Here is a 16,315-nt window from a genome sequence, read left to right as displayed (position 1 = left end):
CATCAAGGTCTCGGTATTGGTCGGCGTTGCCTCTTAGGTCTTTGGGTTTGCTTTACGTGTGCACGATGAGCTCTTCAGAAGCGCGTTCCGTGCTCTCTCGAAGAGTGTTCTTTGTATTTCTCAGTTCTCCAAGTATAAAGCAAATTCTCCCCTAATTGGGGGAGGGGGCCCTCTGTGGGTATAGGGACCCAATCGGTTGTCGACTCTACTCTCTCTCTACTCTCATCTCCTTTCTCTCTCTATGGAAAATAATGCTAATTCCTTGCTAAAGGTTTAAAGAAGGTCTTGCTGTGAATTACACGATTAGATTACCGTTGCATGTTACATTGGTATTAGAGCTTCGGTCTGTATTAAGCTTGACTACCGCGAGTGTATGGTTGTGTTGAGATCTGGAAAGGACACACAATCAAGCGCCATGGAAGGGTCAGGAAAAGATTTCAACCTTGAAGACTTTGAAGAGGAGAAAGACTACCAACAAGATACGCTTCCGCCAAGTGCTCAAGAAGTGATGGCGAACCTTCTAGAGCAGAATCGGGGCCTCCTACAGCAACTCAAAGAACATTCATCCCAGCTGGAAGAAAGCAGAAGACAGTTGGACCAGACAAAACAACGTTTGGAGGAAAAAGAAGCAAAAAAGACGCTAAAAGAAAGAGGAACCACATATTTTGAAAAACTGCTCTTGCTGATGTGTGAGGAATGCAAAAAAGAGGAGACACTACGACGTGCAAAGCTCGCCCAAGTAGAGAGGCAACAAAAGCTAGACCAAGAAGCGATGCTTCTCCAACACAAACATATGTTAGCCGCTATGTAGGCAAGTTTGAGCGCAGCAGCCGTCATCGCCACAACTTCGTCATCGATAAAGGTAACACCACTCACTAGGTCCACTCTAAATTTTGTGAAGTATGATGGTAAGTGTGACCATTCAGAAATTTTGCAATCTATTCATCAATTTGTAGCTCATTTTCCATTAGCGTGGATTCAAGATAAGCAAGACAAAGTCCACCTCGCAGCTCCTTATCTTACGGGTGAGGCGGTGACCTGGTGGCAGCATTGGGCTAGTAAGCATACTGACCCAACAACGTTTAAGATGAATTTTGTTTGGGAAACGTTTGTGGCTGACCTCAAAGCCTGTTTTCTCCCACTCCAATATATGCTTAACCTGAAGGATGAGTTCTCTCGTCTTTGCCTGTGTTGACATATAGTAACAAGGTCATCACATTGGCGCAGCAATTGGGCGTGACGGAGAGCACCAAGATGAAGCAATTCATTCGAGGATTGGACACGAACATACGTTTTACCATTCGGAACTTCGACCCGTCGGATTACGAGCGGGCGCTGATTGTCGCACAGAATCAGAAGATGATGCTGAACGAGGGAAAGCCCAAGCAGGTCCAGAAAGATTCTAAAGCCCCGCAGCAGTCAAACAACACAACAAGTAAGGATTAGAAGAAGGACAACCAGTTCCAAAAGAAAGACAGTCAGGCTTCTGGTCAAAAGGAGGAGTCCAAGCCAAAGATGACTCCGGATGAGAAGGCTAAAGTGGGTATTACGGGAGGCTATCTATAGCCCGACGAGTAGAAGCGGTACCACCAAGAACATCGCTACTTTCATTGCTACCACATCGCTGGGCATGGCAAGAAGGATTGTCCGAAGTGGCTTGCCGAAACGACTGCGAAAGCACCTACTTTGTCCATTGCCAATATATTGGCTCTTCTAGTCCCGCCTTCATCCTCAGCTACGAATGCCATCTTCCTTGCTTTGAACGCCATTTCCACGGTGGTTTTTCAAGGTAAGAAGGAGGGCGATTTCTCAGATCAAAAGAAGGTGCTCATTCAAGCGTACGGCACAGCTAATGGACATCTGTTTATTGTCATGTTCCATATGGGCAGTACAGAAGATTGCATGTCCCCTCAGCTTGCCAAGATAGTGGGGTGCACCTTGGTGCCTCACGAGCTTGTAGTGGACGGGTTCACGCCCGGCTTGTGCACACATCACGCATAAGGCCATCCATTTTACTTTTTCAATTCAGAAGGCCCTGTTTACTTGGGATTTTATTTTGACTCCTTTGATGGGGTGCGACATGATCCTTGGGATTCAGTGGTTTCCTGAGCATGTACCGACACTTGATTGGCGACAAGACACCTTCACTATTGTGGAAGGTTTACTTGAGCCTGCTGTGATACGCGGCGATCAGAGCATACTAGGGATTTCGTTAATCTCACATATTCAAGTAGGTCGCGCTACCCACAAGGGTGCCATGTGTGCACTTGTCTACGTCCAGTGCCAATTCACTGCAGTTCAAGCCACTCCTGTGATGGGGCAAGCAATGGTGGATCTACTCCAAGAGTTCCAAGACATCATGCTTCGGGATGATCTGCCACCCTAGCTTCCTCCCAACCGACTGGAAGACCACCGTATTGATCTACTTTCGGACTCAATACCTCCAAGTAAGTTCTCGTATCGACTTTCCAAGTCTATGGAGAGGGAGTTAGAGCAGCAATTATCTCAATTACTGCACGCAAGGTTTATTAGACCTTCTTCTTCGCCTTTTGCTGCACCCATTCTATTTGTGGCAAAGAAGGATAAGTCCGCATGACTATGTGTCGACTACAGAGCACTCAATAAGCTTACAGTAAGCAACAAGTTTCCTATGCCCCGCATCGAGTACATCTTGGAACGCCTTGATGGTGCAAGTTTTTTCTTAAAGATTGACCTCAAGAATGGCTACCATCAAGTCCGGATTTTTAAAGCTGACATCCCAAAGACAGCTTTCCGAACAGAGCGAGCTTATTACGAGTTTGTCGTCATGCCCTTTGGTCTGCGACAGCCCAGGAGATCCGATCCTTTGTGGGTTTGTGTCAGCATATAGCTTGCACATGAAGGGTTTCTCAACATATGCAGCCCCTCTTATAGATTTACTCAAGGGGGTAAAGACACGCAGACAAAATGTTCAAGTCACAGGCAAAGCTTTACAAGCCTTCCATGACTTGCAACGGTTGGCCACGACAACACTAGTTATGAAGATCGCCTCTTGGGATGATCCATTTCTGGTAATCACAGACGATAGCAATGTCGCCATAGGGGCGGTATTACAGCAAGACCATAGGCCCTTGGCATATTACACTAGAAAGCTTAACGATGCCGAAAAGAACTATTCAGTGTATAATAGAGAGCTCCTCGGTGTCATCCAGGCATTAAAACATTGGAAGCCTTTCCTATACGGACGGACGTTCACAGTGAAGACAGATCACCAAGCCCTTAAGTGGCTTCAGACAATGCCTAGTGCGCAATGGAGCAATCGGCAACAACGGTGGAGCCAAATATTCCAGCGGTTTGGGGGAATGATCGAGTACATTTCTGGGAAAAACAACCCCATTGCAAACGCTCTCAGTCGGAAAGGTTCCATCGAGACTATTGAGCAGGCAACTGTGCTCGAAATCAAAGGAAAGGATCTTGATAGCATGAAGGCACAGTACGCAGAGTCAGCAGAATTTGGCACGTAGTTCCAGTTAGCCACGACGCTTGCTCCATGCCATTACTCATTAGAGGACATGCTCTCCCAAAAGCATCCACATGAGGTTGGGATGCACCAAATGGTGGTATTGAATATCGGGCTCTATGCCTTGCACGTAACTCAAGGATATCTCCCATTGGAAGTGTCACTGGTGGGAGTCTTTGGCTAAGTTCTCCATGGGCAAGATAATAGTGGGCTGCTCACTAATAAGCTTCCCAAAGATGGAAGGATCTTGCTGGTTGTGTAATATATATTCTGCTTGTTGCCCACCTTGCATCTTGCGTGGGATTGGAGTAGAATCACCATGCATTAGTGTACCTTGGTGCTCTATCAAATAGGGTGTAGCATTATCGTGCCCTATAAGATCACCCTCCTTGAAAGAAGCTGATTGCCATTGTCCTTCACGATCCTCAACTTCTGTTGTGGTAAGTTTTCCTAATCCCCAACTATAGACTTTACCTTTGTCTCCTGCAATAGCACTTCCGTGTGCACCTTTTCCATCAGGTTACACATCTGCATTATCTTGCTGCTGTGCACTAATGTACTGCTGGGGACACTAACTACTTAGAACAATGTGGTTGTGCAATGCCTCCTCACCATCATTTTCTAAATTGTCATAACAGCCATCTTTCTTTTGCTGTCCATTGTCTTCATAATCTTGGCTGTCATTTCCAGGTTGCAATGGTCATGAACATATAAGAATCAGCTGTAGGGCTCTGCCATCTGGTATTATCCTTGGAATTTGCATGCTTGGCCTGGTTTCCATCCCCACAATTAAGATCAGTCTCAGATGAATGCATCTCCGTTGTGTGCTAGCATGTACGCTGAGCAGCTCAAACTTTGATTGCCCTTGGATGTAGGCTTGGCTTTGACAACCTTGTGGGAGTCTAGGAGACTCCTTGAGTGGATAATTTGAATAGGCATGTGTTCCAAACCCACAAGTTTGCTCAATCCATCGTGCCTTTCCATGTCAATGGTGACAAGCTCGTGTTCCGTGTTAGTGGCCAAGATTTCATGTTGTCCATGGGAATCAACATAACCAAGGGATAGGCTGTCTCTTCCATTGGTGTAGGTAAATGGAGTTGGCCTTTTGTAGGACTTGCCAACATAGAGGGGACCTGGTGGCTGGTTAAAATAGGAGCATCACCCTTGCTGGTATTTGTGTGGTGTCACCATTTGGGACTTCTCCTAAGAAAATAAAGAGTAGTCTTTATTAGAGTTGACTGCATTCAAAGAATGGTGAACTTGGTTAACCAAGAATAAGTTTTATTGTTTTTACTTTTGCCTTGCATTTGTAAAAAGAGAACTATGGAGACGCCCACAAGGGACTAGAAATAGTCCAAGAACTAGAATGCATGCATTAGACTAACCTTTAAAGGGTTAAAGTGTTGGTATTTGTTTGTGGCAATGTGTAGAACCAAGAGGAGTGCAAAAAGGCCCTAGAATCAAGGGAGAAGTGCAAAAAGCAGGTCCTACAAGGCAAAAAGCACCAAGATGTGGGCGCCTACTTTATGGAGGACCCCACAATGCCAAATCAGCAAGAAATTTCAGCGCAATTTCCAAGAAAAGCCCGCTTTCTGAGAAAAGTATGCCTAATTTAGGCTTAGGAAAAAGCTAAAAGTGAGACCCAGCTTAATAGGTGCCCACAATGTTCCCAAAAATAAAATATGTTAATTAGTTTTGCAAGGCGCAGGGATGGGAGGACCAAAAGTCCAATTAAGTGACGAAAATTTAAGCACGAATTAAGGCGGTGGCGTAGGTGGTTTGAGAACATTCGTTCAGGAACTATGTTCCAGAAACTTCTGGCTGCCCGAACAACTATTTAGAGGGGGGAGAAAAAGGCAAGAAGAGTGCCGAGAGGTCGGAGGAAGAGTGGGAGAGGCAGAGGTTGAGAGAAAGGCAGAGAGTAAGAAAGAGAGGTGGCAAATCAGCACGAGGAAGGCAGCATTGCAAAGAAAATTAAGTAGTTGCCTTCTCCATTGAGTCTCGAGCTGAAGGTTTGCTGCTGAGAAATTGAGCTTGGGCTCCATGGTTGGGCTGCATGGTTGCATAATGCATGGCCCTGGCTGTTGGGGGCTACATGAAAGCTTGGAGAACGATTGCCTGTGGGCGAGTTTGGGAGAAGCGAGGAGGGGGAAGGTGGACAGAGCTTCATTTTTAAAGGGGATAGAGGGAGGGGAAGTCAAAATTTTCAGGGGTGATGCTGATTCCTGAATTGCTTAGACAGCGAGGATGAATTTGCAGGCTGGATGCTTTCACATGCTGCACATGCATTCATGGACGGACCCGAGAGGGGCAATAGTATGTGAAGCTACATAGGTAGGCAAGCAGTTAGCGGGACAGGTGTTTTGGAATTTTGAACACAAAATTAAAAAAATCATGGCGCTAGTTTGATGGCGATCAGAGCTCTGTAGTGAGAGCTAGGAATTTTAGAAGAGAGTAGAGCCATTAGAAAGCTCTTGCTTTTGAGTTGGAGGCTAAGTCTATAAAAGAAGAGCCTCAGAGCTCTAGATCACAGAGATTGTACTCAGTCCATGCTCTTGTGAGAGCCAGTTCTACAAAGCCTTATTCTGTTGCAATAAAGACCTTCCGGGGGGGGTCCAGCCCTTATTCGCCTCAAATGTTTCCTTGAAAGGTGTTTATAGGATTAGCCATTGTATGGGGCATCTGAGTGCTATAATTTAACATATAGATGGTATGTAAACAAGGCATTTCAATGACTCTTGTTGTAGAGGATCCGTGAAGAGGACGTGCACAGTGGGCTTGCTACCCACAACTAATGGGAGGGTGTTTTTCCACTATTGCAAGAAGCCCACCAAATGCATTTGATCTTGCAGTGGTTGCATGTATTACGGCATGACCAATGATAATGTTGCCTCTCGCTTAATGATACGTGTGGGTAGACATTGACACAGTGTTAGGTGGGAACATCAAACAATTTATTAGAGAAATGGTGGATAGAGTGGTCAAGCAGGCGCACCCACGAGCAGCAACGGTGGAACCATGGCTACTTGTGGGCGACAGGCTGCTCCACCTGAGGGATTGACGTGGGAGCGCTGGGCTTTGTCGCTTACAGAGCCGCCGACTCCAACTATCGTCCACGTACGATCCATACTGGATCTAACCAACCGCCCATCCTACCCCCCCTACATTCTCGACAGTTCATCTATGTAGGTAGATGCGGAAAAACCAAATCAATACAAATCTTAGATTTGATTGAATGGAAAATAAGGGGTAGGGGGCAGGGGGGAGGGTAGGTACACCTCAACAACCCCAACAGGCAAAATCGTCTTGACGATAAGGAGTCGATTCCAAGTTAAGGGATTTAACGTCCCCTGGACTAACTATGAATCATAGATGTACTATCAAAGTCCAGAGGATTGTCGCTGCAAAATTGCCCCTGTCCAAGAATTTACTGCTGTTTCATCCACACTACCCAATGCTGTGCGTTTGGGAAGCTGCTCTTCAATGGCCTTTTGAAGTCTCTCCTTCGAGAGTCAATAGCTTGCAACCATCTCCCTAATTGGAGAGTAATAGAGCGCTTCGAGAGCAACCTTCATTGTAGGCTCCTATGAGGGGAGCTCGATCGGGAGTGGAGTGGTGGCCGTAGCAAGGTGGCTGTCAAGGTGTTGTTAGCAAGGCGGCTGTCAAGATGGCATAGCAAGATGTCCTTAGCGGCTACTCTAGAGAGGAGATCCCTGCTATCATCGACGTAAGCCCCTCTGCTACACTAGAACTATGAGTTGTAGGAATCAAGGCATTGACGCTATACTCTGAAACACAGCAGCAAGACGTTGCACGTTCGATAAGAGGCCTATGCAAGTGACTAATTGTTGGTGTAGGCTGAGTCATGTGTGCCATTTGTTGCTAGTCGGTAGATGTAGCCATTTGTTGCTAGTCGGTAGATGTAGTCTGCTTGTGCGTGAGGCACATTTTGCTTGAGTTTGTGTGGAGTATGGAGGAGTAGGGAAGGTGCCAAGAGTAATGCTCTGATACCAATGGTAGGGGCAGATTAGAGGAAGAGGATAGAAGAGCGGAAGGGAGAGAAGATTGAGGGGAAGAAGGAAGGAGAAGGGTAGGAGAGAGAGAGAGGAAGAGGTAGGAAGGAGAGAGAGAGAGAGTAGGCTGCAAGTAGGAGGAAGAAGGGAGAGTAGATAGGATTAGATGTCACATCAAAAGTACATTGCAATGAGGGGAGGGTACTTATATAGTACCTCCTTATCCCCTTTGACCTTTCTATATTCCAAACACCCCCAAGTACTAGTAATCTTAACCATTACTAACTTAACCTTCATTACATTAATGTCCATAGGAGACTAACAGGTCTATGGGACAGCGAAAAACCCAGCTAGTACATCCCCTGTACAGAGCAGCTTCTCCACATTATAGTCTTATAGTCAAAAACATAAGCAGCCATACATCAGTTTAAGACTGAGAGTCTTTTGATTTGGTTTTAAACTCCTTGACGAGTGCTACACCCTCACATTTTCCATCCTACCATGGTCCCTTTCAACTTGTAAGTAACATTGTCAGGGAAGCTTGATCTGTAAATCTGGTGAGTCAAGTGTAATGATAGCATGTTCTCTAGAATGCAGGATACTAGTTGCTTTGGCATTTTCATCATTGTCAACCGTCCAATGCTGGGCATATCTGCTTTGACATGTGCTAAAGTCTCACTGATAGGTTCCTCCTCTTTGTAACCAGTCTTCAGGGAGCCCCCCTATTCTAATCTTCATTGCATTGTCACGTCTGGCTTCATGCTCCTTAAATCTCTTCTTGAATATCAGTTTTACTTGCCTTGGTATCAACCTCCACAATCACTTCTCTCTTAATTGTTTGTACTTTAGTGTGTGTTTAATTTAGAGACTAGTTGAGGAGTATGGGGTGAAGACCTTGCAAGTGTTCATTACGTCAACTATTACTGCCTGTTGCCAGGACCTGAAGTCTAGCTGTCACAGCTGCCAACTGCAGCTTTAACTCACTTACCTCCTTCTGTAAATAGATGTGTTCTTGAGGTCGAACGATGGGTCAATTAAGCCCCATACAATGTGGTGTGGGATGTGGAATCACAAACTTCTTAACTTATATGCATAAAATAGATGTGCAGACTCATCAATAGACAATGAACCAGCCAGATAGAGAAACCACCAAAATAATATATTTCTGTCCAAAACTATGGACACAATACAAAAGAGAGATCCAGAGTCCCACCAATGGTGTGGTCCTCTGATCTTACCACAAGGTACTCCTATCTGCTGGCTATCTCTAGACTCGAGCCCGCATGCTCCACCTCGAGCGTCTGTAGACTTTCCGTCTAGTGTGTTCTTCTCCACCTTACTGCCTGTGAATCAGCCTAGGTGGGCAGCCCCTACCAAGCTTTGGCTGCAGCACACAGGTCCCCTTGGTCCTCCTGAGTGTAGGCCCCAAGATAGCTGTTCCACTGCTCCAACCTGCTTGTGACTGGCTGCTCCAGAAGATGATGATCTCAGCAACCTTCTGCCCTAGAAGACAGCCAAGGTCCAGCCCTTCCTGGCTAAGTCTGCAGCCCTTCAAGCACCCTCTCACCTCCTGGATATAGGCCCAGAGGGTGGCTTCCTGCTGCTCCTTTTTGCCTCCTAGATTGCTGGCTGCTGGATGATTTATGAGGCCCAGGGCCTCTCCTTTTATAGGCCCCAAGGCCTGCTGCAAAAACCGACTGGCAGACCCCTTCTTGGCCGACTTTTGTCTGCCCTAAAAACCGACCTGGTTGGCTGCCCCTACCAGCCCAACCAGGGCCCTATATAAGGGTCTTTTCTAGGCCCTTTTTCAGCCTTTGTTCCAGGGATTCAGCCCCCCTGGCCAGCCCATCTGCAGGCCTGATTTGCTGGCTCCAACCAGACCCACCAGCCTCAGCCAATGGCCGACCCAAGTGCTGCTGCTCCCTTCCATGGTTGCGCCACCTGTAGGCTCTGTCGCAGGCTGTCCATCTGCACACAGATGCCCTCCACATAGGCGCCTTTGTCTGTGCAATCCCACGCCATGTCTGCTGCCCCTGACTGACCTCCTGCCAGGTTAGATCCAGGACTTGCTGTCCCCGCCTTCTGCTCCTTCCACAGGTTCCGTCTATTGCAGCCATGCTGGTCTCTTTGATGTGAGGTGCTGCCCATGTGGCAGCCCCCTCTCTTTCTTTTCTCTTGGGCACATCCTGCCCTTGGTTTCCCTCCCCCACGCTCTCCTCATATGGGGGCTTACAGATGGGGAGGTGACCATTCCAACAGCCATACATGAGATTACCCCTAGGCTGAGACTAACCCCAGGCTGGGCTAGGGGTTCAGCCCAGCTCGGGGTTAGGGAAAAAAAGGGGAGAAGCTGCTACTACTGCTGTTGCCGCGACCCCCCTTGGAGTTGCTGCTAGACTTGGAGAACTAACGAACTGTGTGCTGCTGCGAACTGAATAATTGGTGACCTGTTTTTGTGGCATGCTGGATCTGCTGGTGCTGCCCGCAGCGACCTGTTGGGACTGTCTGCTATGACGTGACTTGTCTGTACGACCTGCTGAGGCAGAGAGCTAGGCTGAGGTGGCGGCAGGAGAGCTAGGCTGAGGCGGAGGGAGACTGGGGAGCCAATAGAACAAGATAGATTTCAGGTTACCTTTGGTGAACTTCTGTCTACACAGGTCAGGTGGTGCTGGGTACTGGATAGGTTTAAAACAGACCTTGGGTGCTCTTTGCTTGGCAGGATCCCTTGCTTATCAGTGATGTTCATGAGGTGGTGAGTTGTGACATTCATTGGATGATATACCTGATGATGGTATATAGGCATCTGGAAGATCCTAGCGGTTGATTTGGTTTGGATGCGAGTGGTGCGGTCTTCATTTTACCTATATTCCAAGTGGGCTTGGAGTGTTTGAGAACTTTGTGGAGTGGTACCTTAATGTGCATGAATTGCAGCTAATTGGACCAGAGTGTGAGTATGCGTTTGGCTTGTTTTGGAGAGCTGACTGATGGAATACTGGTTTAATCAGGTTGGGTGGAGGCCCACAATGGGTAGTGAGAGGAGGTGTTGGAAGATGAGGGTCACTACCCCACTTGTAAGCCCCAAATGAGGAGGACATGGAGGCAGGACACTCGCAAAAAGTTTCGGCTAGAAAGGGAGTAATCGATGAGGTGTCACATGCGGGCAGACACGTGTAACAGGTATGAGCTAGAAGGCGCTGCCACATGGGCATGCGTAGGAGTTACCGCGTGGGCAGATCAGAGGGTTGATGTGCATGGCCTTATGTAAGCTCTGGAATGGCCAGATAGAGGTCAATCAGAGGCTGGACAGACAGCTCTGGGTTGGGTCGTAACAAGGGCCTGGTTTGCCATTATGTGCGGGGGGGCAGGGTGGGTCAGTGGGCCCAAGTGGGGTTGGCTGAGCTGACATTGCCAGTGGACAAGTTGGCCACTCTGTGGACTGCTCAGCCAGCAGCAGCATCAATAACATACATCCAGAAAGCCTGGAACTGCTCCAAGCTGTCTCCAGACACAAGCTCGAAATGAGCCCCTCTCAGGTTCAAACCCTGAGCCCACAAGGTCAATGATGCTTATGTTCGTATGGCTTCTTGGTCTCTAACATGTGGTCTTTGACCAAGTCACTAATCCTATCTAGCATCATGCCTCTTGTTCTCCTTAAGGAATCCTTGAAGTAACAAGTCCGCAGAACTCTATAGAGCAATTCACACTAACCAGGTCCACCAACCAATAGAAGGCTCTGAGTGCCGCTGTTAAGAAAACAACTCCTGTACATGTTTGGAAGCTTTTCATCCTCCATCCTAACAAGCATTGAGCACCAAACATGCTATTGTAATCAACATACAAACACAGAGAGATTACACACCCTTGGCCTTCATATATTTGCTTGCTGTCCAAAGATGTTAAGTATCCTTACTGAAGTATCCTAAGAATAGATGTGAGCTCCATAGCCAATACTCCAGTCAGTGCCAATCACCAACTCAAATTTCGTCTCAGAGTCGCCTTTATCCTGAGGAAGGATACAAACCTTTCCTCATATTGGACATGAGTATTGTCACACTTGGATCTATGCACCCTACCAAGGCACTACTGGGTGTAGTCACAAAGGAAGACTCACCTCGTATAACATTAGCTGAATGCTTTGCAGGATTCCTCATGCTTCTTCTTTTGATCAGCCATTTTCTTTCCACAATCTCTTGCCAGATGTCCAGGCATATCACAGTAATAGCATTTCCTTTTCTACTTCTTATTGTCTCTGTTAGAAGAGTTTCCATCTTCGGAAGCGTCCTTGCTTTTCTTACCGGGCTTGACTTTATCCTTCCTCTTTCCTTTGGTGTTGACATTGAACGCAATCTTTATACTAGATTTATGGCTGGCTGGTGAGCTCGCCAGCTCCCCCTTTCTGATCAATCTATCTATTATCTATGGTTGATTTTTAGGACGAACCTAGGCCTGGGCCTAGCTAATCTCTCTTTGGGTGCCCGTTTCAGTAGGCTTTGCATCTTCCCTACTTCTAGCTTCTGGAGAAGGGCGTTTCTGCAGCCCGTTTCAGTAGGCTTTGCATCTTCCCTACTTCTAGCTTCTGGAGAAGGGCGTTTCTGCAGCCCATGACATGGCTGCTTGTGTGGAAACCTTGCAGCCCCACAGCCGGCAGCAGCAGGCAGCAGGTCTGCAACAGCACGTTTATAGCAGGTACAAGTGCTGGACATGTCTTCATAGCAGGTAGGTCAGGTCTGCGCAGCAGGTACAGGTGCAAGATTGGGCCTGCACAGTCAGTAGAGGGCTGATGTCAGCCTGTATGGCAGCTGACATTGGCAAGAAAGTAGCCGTACAGGTCGGCATAGCAAGCGACAACCAACCATATGCTGTAGCCTGTCTGAAGTATTGTCAAGAATGATTGTTTGTTTTAGTTGATACCATTGTGAAAGGTAGCCTTCTTTTTATCATTTAATATACATAAAACTTGAACAACTTCATCTATGGGTAAGAAATTGCCAGGATACTACTGCCTATCGTGCATCAAACATGCACACGCAAGCACATGGAGAAGCACAATGAGATCTGGAAAGAACACACTCGGATGTATAGCCGAAGCACCATGTATATATATATATTTGAATCACGTACAAAGGTGCCCTGAATGTACCAACACCTCCAGCGTACATGAGCGGTAAGGTACCGCTAATGGCCTGCGTATGCTGCATCCTCTGCTGTGGAACTCTCCCTGGTGCCATGTCCCTCTTCGTAGGCTTCAGTCACTGTTCAAGGGAGCCACACTATGCTCTTACACACTGCCCTCTGCAGTGCTCATTGTTGTGCCTTGGCTGAATCAAGCGTGTGTTGATCTGCTCACTGGAATGCCAAATGCATCCCCAAGGGATGTCCTTTATAGGGCACAAAGTCTTTCACACATGATGACTGGCCAATCCTGATGGCCAACCAGAACAGGGGCTGGTCGATTGACAGCTGACCGCCCTTGCTTGCTGCTGACTGCTCCAGACCTGACCAACCTCTTCAGGCTTACCAGGGCCTGGTTTGGGGCCCATAAAAGCCCTCCGCCTGGTGCCTTTAGGGCATTGCCCTAGCCCATCTGGCCATCTTATGGGCTCTTTGCTGGGCTTAATACCAGCCCCATGAACCATGAACTCTCCAGTTGGACCCAAGAGCAGCCCCAAAGAAGGGCAGCTCCATGGCAGTTCCACGTGGACTGTTCAGCCCTAACTGAGGTGTCCTAATAAACACAAGAAGAAAGATCACATGCTGCCCATGTGGCAGCCTATGTGCTGCCCACATTCGAGCATCTCTACTGGTCTAACTCCTCCTTGTCCCCCCTTATGGGGGCTCTCAGGTGGGGAGTTGACCTCTATTACCCAACACAACATTGTGCTCTTTTTTTAAAAGCAAGCATCTACTTCTTTTTTGTCAAGCTTTAGGGAAATTTTTAATTTACTTGTATGCGATTTAGATGTATTTGCACTTCTTTCTGACTATCGCTTGTGTATTTGTTTGTGCTTCTAATTTGGCATCTTTTTGGAACAGATTTTCTTTTGCATAGGGATCAATAATGTTACTCGAACCTTAGAAAGGATGGCTCTCAGCTTGGATTGGAAGGCATTCCCAAGTTCTCTAGTCACAGGGAATGAAAGAGTACAAACAGAGGCAAGCTGCAACCAGAAAACTACAAGGGTTGCGAAATATGACGATTCTTTGAATCCCCTAAGAAAAACTCCTCGTCTCCAGGTTAGTGGTGTCAATATACAATGGAAAGCGGGTTAGGACAAAATTATAGTGTATTTATCATTATTTTTAAGCTGACATATTTATAAAGGATATTTTGCTTTTAGCTTCTTTCTTGAAAACTGCATTGTCTAGGCTTGTAGGGAGCTTGCCCAATGGTGAGACATTGTATATGTGCTGATCCTAGACCTCCTTGCTGCTCTTGTGCGCAGCCAATCTTTGAGGTGCAAAGGACCTGATCCCTGGCCTCCCTGCTGCTCCTATCGGCAACCAATTCAATGGGGACCATAGTTACAATCAAACATTTAGGGGTTCCAAACGTTTGGAGTTTCCAAACGTTTGATAAGTTTGAAAAAATGAGAGAGTTTCCAAACGTGGGTTTTTTTAATATGGTAATTTCAATAAAAAAATATGCTATGCTGCATATTTTGACAATGTCATTACAAATAATAATACACAGCTTAACAAGCTTGTAATTTCATTAAAATTCAGACTTTTAAAGCAAAAACCAGTTACAACTTACAACTTATAAACTTACAAGTTACAAGTTGCCACTGCCAAACCAGTCATATGTTGAGTTTTGACTCTCAAAGAGTTGAATTACAAAGCTTGGAAGTTGGAACTTGGCACTTAGGCCCATAAATTGAAAACAAAATTGCAAAGTCAAAACCTTTTTTCTAAAAAAAAACAGCTTACAATTTAGAACTTGCAAGCTGAAAAATATGAAACGTGATTTTGTCCCCATGTTAAGGCTAGTAACTAGTTACTAAATAGTTGGTAGCATCTAAAAGCTTTAAACAAACAAATCTATGCTATTGCTTCCATTGGTATGTCTTGGGTCTCTTCTTCTTCCTTATCTTCATCCTCATCCTCATCCTCATCCTCATTCTGATCCTTGTCATCCTCCTCGTCCATATCAAGCAATCCATCATCGACATCCACTATGGTGATTGGCTGCTCAGTCTCTAGCTTAGCTCGCAACTTCTCCAATGTGAGTAAGCGATCCACATCACGTTCCTTCTCAAGCATAGCCAGTGTGACCTGAAATTTAAAAGAAAGATAAGCCTTTAATCTTCTATGTTCTAGCTCGAAGAAGCTTCAAAATAGCCAAGAGAGATAGGAGATCGAAACTTGAAAGATCCAAAAGACTTCACTCTCCTCCATCTTGAGAAAACCCCGTTGTTTGATGTTTCTTGTGAGACGGAGATTTCACATATACCAATCTCTCCATCTGTGCGGGCTTCAAGCGATTCCGTTTCTTTGTATGGATAAGTGAGAATGTGGACCAATTTCTTTCACAAGGAGAGGCACTACTACCCTGTGAAAGGATGCAGATGGCTAGTCATTGTAGCTCTGGAGTGCTAGCTCCAAAAGATTCCCACCACTTCACTCCTGTGGCCATAAGTGACTTGTCCTTTGCAGCCATACGTGAGAATGATCCCTCACAATCACGATACATATACAATTGGTCTATCAATTTGGCCTGAAATGGCCAGCAACAAGTCCCAAGTTCCAAGTTCCAACCAGAAATTAAAATTCAAGAAACTTTGCTACAGCTTATAGCTTGCATAAATGCATCCTGAAGCATGTGCCATATCACTTAAGCCTTACCTGCAGCTCCATATCATTTTTGCTATACCGCTCAATGGTGGTCATCCAACCACTTTGCACCTCTTGATCAGTTTCCTGACCCTTGCCTCTCCAAACTGGATGAAGGATGAATGCAGAAGCATGCAAGGGAGAGTGCATCATATTCCACCTAAGTTACAAAATATCATTGATGTATATGAGTTACTAATAACTATCAAGTATCTACTTAAAAAATGCACAAAAATGATTACAACTTACAAGTAACTCATAAAAGCCCACCTTGACACACATAAGTCGTGTACTTTTTTCACGCGATCCGCTGAAATATTCTTCATGGCATCAAGCTCCTCCACCATCTTGTCCATGAGTTCATAAACAAATCCCATGGTTGCACCCTCTCGATCCACAAGACGGAGAAGCTTCAAGATGGGAGCACACAAGTTCTTTATGATAAGGCATTGCTCCCAAAATGCATTGTCAAGGACATGCTCTTCCACTTTTTTGCCTTTTTCTATTTTGGAGGTCTGCCATCTTGTCCATTCTTCACTTACAACCATCCTCCTCAATGCTTGCCTTACATCTATTAAATTGCCCAAACTATGTACATGTAGGCAAACCTAGTGTCACAAGGCTTTAACAACTCATGCTCACTCAAAGAGCGGAACATATGTAAAGCTCTTTGCTTCCTTGTGATGAATGTTACAATCATCCGTGCTATGTCAAGCACAGGCTTCACCCAATCTAACTTGCCGATGTCCTCAAATAGCAAGTCAAGACAATGGCAAGTACAACGAGTGAAAAAAATATGGGGATAGTCCTCCTCAAGCATATCTCCAGCAAGCACACAATTGGAAGCATTATCCATGACAACTTGGACTACATTTTCTGACCCCACCTCTTAAATAACCTCTTTTAGGATGGTGAAGATGTACTCACCTGTCTTTAAGTGGCCACTAGTGTCCACCGCTTTCATGAAAATACC

General features: G+C 46.0%; 1 protein-coding gene across 2 annotated transcripts in view; it reads left to right on the top strand.

Annotated features, from left to right (window-relative positions):
• LOC147885283 (Ribosomal protein L7Ae/L30e/S12e/Gadd45 family protein) overlaps window positions 1–16,315 on the top strand; it is a 54,758-nt gene that overhangs the window by 23,880 nt on the left and 14,563 nt on the right. For both annotated transcript variants that reach the window (XM_087396793.1, XM_087396792.1), the window contains exon 4: window positions 13,546–13,746. In XM_087396793.1, coding sequence (XP_087252919.1) covers window positions 13,546–13,746 — 201 coding nt within the window. The remainder of the gene's footprint in view (window positions 1–13,545; window positions 13,747–16,315) is intronic.

Source organism: Dipteris shenzhenensis, chromosome 25 (genome assembly GCF_047967505.1).
Source record: "Dipteris shenzhenensis isolate YYH24624 ecotype China chromosome 25, Dip_SZ_1.0, whole genome shotgun sequence".
Taxonomy (NCBI): domain Eukaryota; kingdom Viridiplantae; phylum Streptophyta; class Polypodiopsida; order Gleicheniales; family Dipteridaceae; genus Dipteris; species Dipteris shenzhenensis.
Note: the sequence above shows the minus strand (reverse complement) of the source record. Positions and strands in the feature narration are given on the sequence as shown.